The following is an 11,869-nucleotide window of genomic DNA, read 5'->3' as shown; positions in this document are numbered from 1 at the left end:
TAATTTTTGTTTTAGTTTGAGTAATTTTAAAGTTAATAAGAATGCGAAATGTTGCCTTGGCAACTAAATGAAATAAAATAAGTTTAAGGTTTTATTTTTTTTTATTTCTGTTTATTTTATGTCAAGCATCATTGAGATACTATTATAGTTTATGGATGTTTTGCATAAAATCATTATTATTATTATATATATATATTTTTTTTTAAATATGTTTATATTTTTTATTAATTTTTATTTCAGTTTTAGTAATTTTAAAGTTAATAAAAATGTACTATACTAACATACTATAGTTTTATGGATGTTTTGCATAAGTTAATATAGTTTAACATTTAAAAATGTTAGTAATTTTGTTGTGTAGTTTTGTCATTTTTATTGTGAGCAAACAAGCTCAAATCCTGTCCTCCGTAGATAGAAAGATCACATATGAATCATAGATGGATGTACAGTATGACTTCGCATCACACTTTTAACATTAACAGTCATAGAAGAAATCCAGAGAAGCCAGAACTGTGTCACTATATCACTGAGATGTAGTTATTTTTATATTGTTTTCATTTTATTTTTTTTATTAAAGTTTTAGTAATTTTGCTGTGTTTATTAATTTCTATTATTTATTTATTTATTTATAATTGTAGTACACCATTAACCTGAATGAAAACGAGAACTGTTGTTCTGGCGACTAATTAAATAAAATAAGTTTAAAGTTTAATTTATATTTTATTTAATTTCAAGTAACAAAATGTTAGAATTCTATAGATTGTATTATAGTTTTATGGATGTTTTGAATTAGTTTTGTATAGTTTAACATCTACTGTTTTCATTTTAATTATAATTTTGTCATTTTTATTGTTTTTTGAAATATGTTAATAAAAATGAGAAATGTTGCCTTGGCAACTAAATGAAATAAAATAAGTTTACGGTTTTATTTTTATTTATTTCTGTTTCAAGCTTCATTGAGATACTATTATAGTTTTATGGATGTTTTGCATTAGTTTAATATAGTTTAACATTACAAAAAGTTTAGTAATTTTGTTGTGTAGTTTTGTCGTTTTTATTGTTGTTTTTTAAAAAATGTTTATATTTTTATTAATTTTTGTTTTAGTTTGAGTAATTTTAAAGTTAATAAGAATGCGAAATGTTGCCTTGGCAACTAAATGAAATAAAATAAGTTTAAGGTTTTATTTTTTTTTATTTCTGTTTATTTTATGTCAAGCATCATTGAGATACTATTATAGTTTATGGATGTTTTGCATAAAATCATTATTATTATTATATATATATATTTTTTTTTAAATATGTTTATATTTTTTATTAATTTTTATTTCAGTTTTAGTAATTTTAAAGTTAATAAAAATGTACTATACTAACATACTATAGTTTTATGGATGTTTTGCATAAGTTAATATAGTTTAACATTTAAAAATGTTAGTAATTTTGTTGTGTAGTTTTGTCATTTTTATTGTTTTATTTATTTATTTTTAAATATGTTTATATTTGTATAAATTTTTATTTTAGTTTTAGTAATTTTAAAGTTAATTAAAATGAGAAATGTTGCCTTGGCAACTAGATGAAATAAAATAAGTTTACGGTTTTATTTTTATTTATTTCAGTTTATTTTATTTCAAGCTTTATTGAGATACTATTATAGTTTTATGGATGTTTTGAATGAGTTTTTACGTTTTCTGTTTTCATGTTAAATTTAGTTGTTTTTGTCTTTTTTGTTTATATTTTTATTTCAATTTTAGTGCTTCCAGTTGAATTAAATGAAAATGAGAAATGATGCCTCACGCAATAAGTGTACAGTTGTATTTGTTTTATTTCAGTTCAAGTTTATTTGATTTCAAGTAACAAAAGTTTTTTTGGTTTTAGTTAACACGTTATAAATAAATCTCTTATGCACAGAACATTAATATGAAATATAATGCAGCATCTGTTCAAAATGTATCAAAATAAATCCGAAGCTTGGAGAGAGACAGTGATTTTCCACTCGGCTCACGCGTGTCTGTGCTTGCTTCTGCTGTAAAGGTAATTGTGATGTTGTTTAGAAATAGAAACAAGAACTCGAGGGATGAGCCAAAACCTCAGCTTATGATTACACATTCATATCTAAACTCTCATTATGCCACATAGTTGTAGGTGATTTATTGATTTGAGGTTACACAAGTATAAACTTGTACACTAAGCATGTATTTGTGTAAAGCATTCCTGCAGTCTTTGGTAAATGACAAGCATTTGTCATGCATTTAACATGCATGCTTAATGCCAGAAGTGTATAACCAACTAAAATAGCAGTACTGAGTCAAAATGTCCATTAATTCCTCTAAATGCAAATCAGGTTTGAGCTGTTTTCTTTGGACTTGAGTTTATTTCTCAGAACTTTGTCTCTAAATGATGCAGGAGAAACCGAGAGACGAGGAGTCTGAGCTCTGTGAGATTAAGAGGTATGGTTTCGTTTTATTCCTATTGCACTGTTTATTTATTTATTATATCTATATCAAGGGAATTAGGTCGCAAATGTCATGCATAAAAGTCTTTAAAGTATTTTAAAAATGTAAACGAATTTTACAAAAGTAATAACAAACAGCAGACTCGGGATGGAGGAGCCACATCTAACATTAGAATAAATTAAAATAAAAAATCCTAATTTCCATAATGACCAGCGCAATCTACCAAGAGCAGTGCAAATTACCAGCTGCTTTAAAACATGCTTTTTCAAAGCGTTAAATAATGGCGCAAATACCAGTAATTTGACGAGCGCAAACGTTAGTAAATCACGTTGCATAATTCATTTTAATAATACTCTCCTCCTATAAATTTTGCGTCTGAAAGGGAAACTCCTACAAATGCATATGCCTATTCAAATAAGGTCAGACGTAAAAAAATAACTGTCCACACCTTTTCAGCGCTAATGGCTTAATTTGTAAAGACAATATTGCCTTTTGCTCAATTTCATTAACAAAAATGGTTCCAAACAAAGCCATGATGTGCATCTCTAGCAACACACAGCGGTGTGTCCTTACTGAATGAATTTGCATTTTTGAGTCGTTGATCTACTCATAAAAACAGTTTATTAGTTTGCTCCTGAATGAATCAACCGCTCTGAAAGAATCGATTGAATAAATGACTCAACAAATCATTAAGACAGTGGCTTGCCGCCATCTACTGGCAATTTTAGTTTCATATTTAAAACTATCATAACTCATAACATTATTTATGCAATATGTGCCGTGTAAAAGCATACAAGTGCTAAAAAGTAAGTGTATAGAGGCAATAGAGCCCTGCATGTTTAATTATACTTGGTTTAAAAAATATATATATTAAACATATTTAGCCTATATTTTTAAGTGTATCCTGTGTATTCTGACACATTTGTGACCCTGAACCCCAACACCAGCCATAAATCAAGTTTCAATTTTTTTTGAAATTGAGATTTATACATCATAAATAATCTTTCCATTGATGCACGGTTTGTTAGGATCGGACAATATGTGAAAATCTGGAATCTGAGGGTGCAAAAAAATCTAAATACTGAGAAAATCAACTTTTAAGTTGTTCAGATGAAGTTCTTGGCAATGCATATTACTAATCAAAAAATATGTTTTGATTGATTTACAATAGGAAATCTACTAAATATCTTCATGGAACATGATCTTAACTTAATATCCTAATGATTTTTGGCATAAAAGAGAAATTGATCATTCTGACCCATACAATGTATTGTTGGCTATTGCTACAAATATCCCCCAGCGACTTAACACTGCTTTTGTGCTCCAGGGACACATATGAGGCAGGAGGGGCGGATCAGTCAGTCATGACTTTATTCGCTCCACAGCAGGGTTAGCTCCGCGCAACGCCAGCAACTCCTGCAAAATGACATTTGGAGAAGTTTAACATGGACAACAGCACCGCGACGCGCAGGATGGAGCCCACCATCCCGGCCATCATGTTCATCTTTGGAGTCATCAGCAACCTGATCGCCATCGTGGTGCTCTGCAAGTCCAGGAGGGAGCAGAAGGAGACCACCTTCTACACACTGGTCTGCGGTCTGGCGGTCACGGATCTCCTGGGAAGCGTCCTCGCCAGTCCGGTGACCATCGCCACTTACGTGAAGGGCGCTTGGCCTGATGGAGACCCCCTGTGCCAGTACTTCGGATTCGTTCTGCTCTTCTTCTCCCTCGCGGGACTGAGCATCATCTGCGCCATGTCCATCGAGAGATACATCGCCATCAATCACGCGTACTTCTACAACGACTACGTGGATAAGAAGCTCGCGGGAGGCACGCTGCTCGCCATTTACGCATCCAACATACTGTTCTGCGCGCTGCCGAGCGCTGGTTTTGGAGAGGTCAAGATGCAGTACCCTCAAACCTGGTGCTTCATCGACTGGCGGACCAACGTGAGCACGCACGCCGCGTTTTCCTTCATGTACGCTGGATGCAGCTCGCTGCTGATCCTGGTGACGGTGGTCTGTAACGTGCTGGTGTGCGCCGCGCTCATCCGGATGCACCGGAGGTTCGTCAGGCGCACGTCGCTCGGCACAGACCCGGGCAGAGCGTCTGATCCCGGCAGGAGCCGCAGCTTTAGCCGCCTCGCAGGCGCGGAGATCCAGATGGTCATTCTGCTCATCGCCACCTCCGCCGCCGTGCTTATTTGCTCCATTCCGCTCGTTGTAAGTTCTTGTGGTATCAAAAAAAAAAAGTTTTGTGATTTTAGTATATATATTTTTTCATGTCAATACATTGTTTAGAGCATAAGAAAAAAAGTGAAATTTTTTTTTTTTTTAAATGGTATTTTATTCATATGTCCTGCTCAGTGTTGGGAAGGTTACTTTGGAAATGTAACAGGTTACAGATTACAAGTTACTCAATTTAAAATGTAACAAGTAGTGTAACTATTTCAATTACTTCATTAAAGTAATGATTACACTTTTTATTACTTTTCTAAATTTCTAATGTTTTGTAAACATGTAAAGCAGGCAGGTTGAACTCAACACTGATTTCTGTCAGACTTTCACAATCCTTCATCGCTTGAATTAGAATAATTTAATTTTAAAGCACAGCCACCGCAAAATCAGACTTTAACACCTGTTTTTACTTTGAGATCGCCGAGGTTAAATACAGATTTAAAATCATGAGATATAGTTTAATAGCTATGATACTGTTTTTGAAATCAAATCTTTGTGTAGTTATGACTGGAAACACTGGCGTCTAACAATGCCTTGGAAAAAACTGTTAATCTTAAAAAATTTACATAAAACAGTTATGGAATAAGCATGTGTCCTAAACTCCTGAAACATTAGTGTCTCATATTTTAGAGCAGCCAGTGCAATTTATGAAAGATATCAATCAAATCTGTATGTGTGTGAAAAAATATTCAGATGTAACCTCCTTCGTAATCGTTAACATTTTCATTGGGCAAGAGGTAATTAGTCTTACTTTAAGGATTCAAATTGGGCCAAGCTACCATTTTGTAATTGACTTTAAAAACTTAAGACCAGACTAAATGTTTAAGACTAGTCTAAGCAGTTTATGCAACTGGACTTTAAAAAGTCCTGTTTTAAAAAAAATAAAAAGACATGAACAAACATGAAAAGGCAAAAACAGTGGGATTTTGTTTGTTTGTTTGCTTTAATCACAAACTAATTTTTTTTTATACCAAACTTTATATAAAGATGATTCTCAACTATGTTATGAAAGATATTTTTAAAAAACATTTTTCTTTATGCAAAATGTGTGTAAAATGGCCATAAATGGGTTTCCCCATTATATATAATGTATCTATAAACTGTATCTAATTTGCATATTAATGTGTTTTTGGGCCAGCATTGAATGAAAAAATAAGTGCAATAATGGGAGTCATAATTGGCAAGATTTTCATAATAATATCGAATATTTCATAGGAATAGTGATATATAATTTTTCCTTATTCATTTGTTGTGTCAACTTTATCTCTCACCAGGTGTTTCTCAACCAACTTTACAAGACGCCGGTGGAGAAACGTCTGGATAAAAATCCAGATCTGTTGGCGATCCGATTTGCCTCGACCAACCCCATTCTAGATCCCTGGATCTACATCCTGCTGCGTAAAGCGGTTCTCTCAAAGGTGATCGAGAACATCAAGTGTCTCTTCTGTAAGATTGGCTCTCAGATGCCGCAGGGACAGAACAGCTTCCACTGCATGGATGGAGCGCAGGTGTCCTCCATCATCTCCAGAGACTCTCCTTCTGCCGTGTCTCGAGAGCTGAAGGAGGTGATGAATACCTCGCAGACGTGTCTGTATCCACCTGAGAGCTGCCTGGACACCTGTCAATCAAACCAGTGTGGACGGTGCCTATCTGATGCTTCTTCTGAATCCTCCAATCGGAACAGTTTAGACAGTCGGTCAAAAGATCAACCCTTACAAGTGACTATAACCAATGAGATGTTTCAAGAGAAGAGCATTTAACTCCTCCTGATGTGTTTGTGTTCATATCATGCAAGGACGCTTCTCCATCAAAACATGGAGATTTTCTCTGATCTGCCTTCTGCACTTTGAGCGAGTGTCGATTTCTGATCAGTGAAATGTAAATGTCATTAAAGGAACAGTTCCCCGAAAAATGAAAATGTGCTATAAATGTGTTCACCCTCAGGATCATCCCAGATCAGGATGAGTCTTCTAAACGGTGCTTGATCTGTGCAGATTTCTCTCCTCAAGCGTTATTATGAATTATGGACTCTATGGTGTTTTAGTTAAAAACGTCTTAATGCTGGATTTGTTTCAGCTTTTGTCTTCTCCAGATGTTCACTGATGGACTGGAGTGCTGTGGATTACTTGTGGGTTATTGTGATGTTTTTATCAGCTGTTTGGACGCTCATTCTGACGGCACCCATTCACTTGCAGTGAGACACTGATGCAATGCTACATTTCTCCAAACCTGATGAAGAAACAAACTCATCCTGATCTCGGATTGCCTGAAGGTGAGCACATTTTCAGCACATTTTCCAATTTTTTGGGGTGGGGGTGTGAACTATTCCTTTAAATAAGATTATTTATTTGAGTGAGTTTTTCAGCCATAAAGTCTTCCAGGATTGTTTCGATCAGTTTGGTAGTATGTTAAATACATCTCGATCTGCACACATGCGTGTTTGGTTCAAATCAGTCTCATCTAGATCAACAAAAACTAGATGTTTGCATAAAAAACCTTTCCAGTTTCTGTGTGTCCTGCTTCCCAAACAGCAGATAAATAAATACTCGATGCACTTCATCACCTGATAATATACAGTCAGAGTCCTTCTACAAATGACTGATCACTGGGATGAAAACAGAAGCAGGGTTAATGTATAATCAAATGTTCAGAATCATCACTGAATGACAAGAATCCTCTGAGAAAGTTGTTTTTTTAAATCTATAAATCTGCAGTGATTTGTTGTTTTTGGACTCCTCTCAGTGCAGTGGTTGTTTTAGGCTCAGCAGAAGACTTCTAATCGAACGTGATTGTGTTTTATGTGAGAACCAGCAGATGTCTGTCTCAAACACGGATGATTAAACCCAGAGCTCCAGGCGAGGAATCTGCCGACCTCTGCGTCCTTCTAATGCTTTAATAAACAGTATTAATGTTCAGGATACGGATGCGTTTACAGGCTTCATAACCCGTGAGATGAAGCCGTTCCCATGAAATGTTTGCTAATTATACTTAATCTTTGTTTACGATCACAGACCAAAAGCAAATATGACCGCTGCTCTCCTGTCTTCATTAAAACACTGTAGATGCAGTATTGATTGCATGAGATATTTAGCCAAGATCAGCCTTTAGCCATTTTAAAAATGATCACAAATCAGAAAGCAAAGGGGAAAATATACAGCAAAAATCACTTTCTTCATCAGTCTTGTTTTCCATTACAAATATCTACATTTCCTGAAATCAACATTTACTCGAGAAGGAAAATGACTTTAAGAAGTCTTGTTTTTTTGGAAAATGTATCCAAATTAATTATGTTTATGCTTAAAATTAGAAAAAAATCTGCCTGTTGGCTCGCAGCAGAAGACTTCTAATCGAACGTGATTGTGTTTTATGTGAGAACCAGCAGATGTCTGTCTCAAACACGGATGATTAAACCCAGAGCTCCAGGCGAGGAATCTGCCGACCTCTGCGTCCTTCTAATGCTTTAATAAACAGTATTAATGTTCAGGATACGGATGCGTTTACAGGCTTCATAACCCGTGAGATGAAGCCGTTCCCATGAAATGTTTGCTAATTATACTTAATCTTTGTTTACGATCACAGACCAAAAGCAAATATGACCGCTGCTCTCCTGTCTTCATTAAAACACTGTAGATGCAGTATTGATTGCATGAGATATTTAGCCAAGATCAGCCTTTAGCCATTTTAAACATGATCACAAATCATCAAAAATATACAGCAAAAATCACTTTCTTCATCAGTCTTGTTTTCCATTACAAATATCCACATTTCCTGAAATCAACATTTACTCGAGAAGGAAAATGACTTTAATTAAGAAGTCTTGTTTTTTTGGAAAATGTATCCAAATTAATTATGTTTATGCTTAAAATTAGAAAAAAATCTGCCTGTTGGCTCAGAAAAATAAACTCAGTTGAAATGGAAAGATATTTTTTCTTTGTTTTAAGTATAAATTTGCTTAATTTTGTATCAGTTTTTCAACAAGATTTAATATCTCAAGTTATTTTGCATCTCAAGTAGATGTATCTTCATTTAAGAATGTTTACATATTTTTACTGGAAAACAAGACAAGAAAATATTTTTTTGCAGTGTATTTTTGTCATAATTTATAAAATGGTACTATGTATTTTTTAATTAGTTACCCATATTAAATAGTAGAAAATCGGTCCTATAATGCATCAGTGTTCATGTTGATGCTCATATTTTCATTTCTAAAAAAAAAAAGAATTTTGGAAAAAAAAAAAAAATTTGAAAAAAAAAATATATATATATATTCCCTTTTAAAAAAAATTATAATTGAGATTCCAGATGTTTTATTCCTTGAAGCATATGTGAAATTAACAAAATTAGTTTAGTGTCCAGAATAATTTTATTGCATTTTATTGTATTTTTATTTGAACTAGACAAGTGTAAATTTCCACTATAATTATCAATACTTGGTAAAATAATATTTCTCAAAAGATGGAATAGGGCTGATCTCATAATTCTGCTTAGATGTGTGTAAATGAGCAAATAAATGTCTATATAAATGTAATTCAGTGCTAAAGACAGACAAAGCAATTCTTCATTTGTTTAATTACAGTAAAAGTCTTCATCGTTTTCTACAGTTTCAGTCTAATCCGGGTAATACACCGAACCTTATAGATGGAGCATTAATAAACATACTGTACTTTCCCTTCAGATTAATAAAATGTTGATTTTAATGACTGTTTTTCAGTTTTTAAATGTGCAGACGTTTTGTTCGTGTGAAGACTTTCCATCATTTCCGTATAACCATCCTGATACTCGGTGTTTGTTTGTAAAGTCTCTTCATGATCAGCGCTGTGTATATGATTATCCCGATGGATTAATATAATAAATAATCACGAGTGTCGATGGACAAAATGTTCCCATCAGCTGCAGAGTTGTTTATCATCAGGTTTATTTGATGTTCTCGTCTTTCACATGTTGCCTGATTTAAACCAAAGCCAAGCTTTATCTGTAAGATATGAGAGTCTAAACAAACCCTCTGTATGAACACATGAAGATTCTCTGCGTTAAACTTGTATTTGAAATTAGTTGTACTCATGCAACCTTCACTTGTAAAGTAAAACTGTCCAAAGTGTCCTGTGAAGCAGTTTTCTTGATTTTAGGTGTTAGTTCTTCATTACATTTCAGCAATGGCTTTCTAAAATTAATCAGTGTCTGTATTTATGACACAGGCATCATTAAAGATATATCATTATATTTAATATCAATTTAAATCTGGAGTTACTTCCATATGCTGCATATTTTCATGCCCTCGTCATAACACACGACAGCTTCAGAAGATCATTATAGATTAAGTCATGTACGTTTGTGAATTTTAAATTTGGTTTGAAGGAATGGCTATTTTTGTCATGTGCTGCTGCACTCATGACATTTAATGTATTCAGAAATAGCACAGGCTTAGATCTCTGCCACAATTCTGCACGCGAAAGATCATATTTTGAGCGCACAGAAGTGCATTTTGCACGTGCGCGATCTGAGTTTTGTGGAGAAAATGTTCATTTCGCAAAGAAAAAATAATTATGCACACCTGAATATATGACATTTTTCCCTTCCAGCCTTCATGAATAATTATATATAAATTATAAATGATTAAATACAAGATTAATAGTAGTTATTAAGATCGATGTCGTTTGGAATTGGTAAAATGTGCTTGGAAAAAAATATGATCAGAATATCAACTTGCATAATAATTATGCATGCACTGTATTTGTCCTCTTCTGCTGTCGAGGTAATGCAAGGAATGTTGTGATTGGTTGTCAAGGCAGCCAATCAGTATTTAGCAGCCTCGTCTCTGATTGGCTGGAATTATGGCACATTGTAACGCTGGGTTGTGTTGAGCACGCGAGCTGTTGGCATTTAGAGAGCACTGAGGGCATCAGGTGAGCAAGCTAGTGAAACGTTGCACGCGCAAAAGAGAAGGTCTGCACACATCCAAAAACTTATTTTAAATGCTAAATTGATTTTCGTGCGCTCAAAATACTTACTTCTTTGCGAGACAAACAAACATCTTTCGCCCGCAGAATTGTGGCAGAGATGTAATCCCATAGAAACAGCTGTTTCTATAGCTAAATGTTTGAAATTAAACCTATTTCTTGGGAATTTTAATTGCTGTACTCAAAATGAATTTGTAGGTTTTTGCTGTGTCACTTTCGATCCTACTTGTCTTTAACCTCCAGACAGACATCATCATTACTGAAAGCAAATCAGCAGTCAGTGCGTGTCTCTCTAAAACTTGCTCAAATCAGCTTGATATCAGTGTTTCACGATGAACTTCAAGCTAATGTCATCAGGTCTTTATTTCCATCCGTTCTCTCGTCTGTTTAAGTGTCTGAGCTTGAGTGTTATATTAATAGTGTAATGGTTTTGAATTAATTCAATGTTTTTCATTTTAATTTTAGTTTAAAATTTGTTGCGTGTGTGTTTGTCCAGTTTTATTATTTTTGTTTTAGTCTATTTCTAGTTTTAATCTTTTTATTTCAGTTATTTTCAGCTTTCGTTCTAGTAATCTTTTAATAATTCCACTTAAAGTAAATGGACATTTGAAATGCTGCCTTGGCAACTGACTGAAATATGATGCTACATTTTTTTTAATATATATATATATATTTTTTTTTATTTTAAGTGTCTGAGCTTTAGGGTTATTTTAGTATAATTAATATAGTGTTATGGTATTAATATTTAAATTTTTATATTTGTTAAATAGATTTTTCTATTTTCTGTTTCATTTTAATTTTAGATATAATTTTAGTATTTTTGTGTGTGGTTTTTTTTGTTTATTTAATACGTCTCTTTGATTTTTATTTTATTTCAGTTTTAGTTTAGTAATGTTAAAAATACAGTTATTTTAGTAATTCAACTTTATGGAAATTTGAAATGTTGCTTTAACAATTAACTTAAAATGTTTTTATTTAATTTATTTTATTTTATATTTCAATTAACAATATATATATATATACACACACATACATACATAAAAAAAATTATATTTGTTTTTTATAATTTATTTAGTTTTAGATGATTAAACTATAGTTATATATTTTAATAATATTTTAATTTATTTTATGTTATTTTTTTATATATTTTTTAATGATAATAACACAGGGCAGTCATGTTCTTACTCCAGTGTGTGTGTGTGTGTGTGTGTGTGTGTGTGTGTGTGAG

At 33.1% G+C, this 11,869-nt stretch overlaps 1 protein-coding gene across 1 annotated transcript; it reads left to right on the top strand.

Moving 5' to 3' along the window:
- Window positions 1-2,396: 2,396 nt before the first annotated feature.
- ptger4a (prostaglandin E receptor 4 (subtype EP4) a) lies at window positions 2,397-6,586 on the top strand. Its single transcript, XM_016255798.1, has 3 exons — window positions 2,397-2,441; window positions 3,775-4,671; window positions 5,955-6,586. The coding sequence occupies exons 2-3, from the start codon at window positions 3,893-3,895 to the stop codon at window positions 6,442-6,444; spliced, it is 1,269 nt and encodes a 422-aa protein (XP_016111284.1). The 5' UTR covers window positions 2,397-2,441; window positions 3,775-3,892; the 3' UTR covers window positions 6,445-6,586.
- Window positions 6,587-11,869: the final 5,283 nt, after the last annotated feature.

Source organism: Sinocyclocheilus grahami, unplaced genomic scaffold (genome assembly GCF_001515645.1).
Source record: "Sinocyclocheilus grahami isolate Dianchi unplaced genomic scaffold, SAMN03320097.WGS_v1.1 scaffold1369.1, whole genome shotgun sequence".
Taxonomy (NCBI): domain Eukaryota; kingdom Metazoa; phylum Chordata; class Actinopteri; order Cypriniformes; family Cyprinidae; genus Sinocyclocheilus; species Sinocyclocheilus grahami.
Note: the sequence above shows the minus strand (reverse complement) of the source record. Positions and strands in the feature narration are given on the sequence as shown.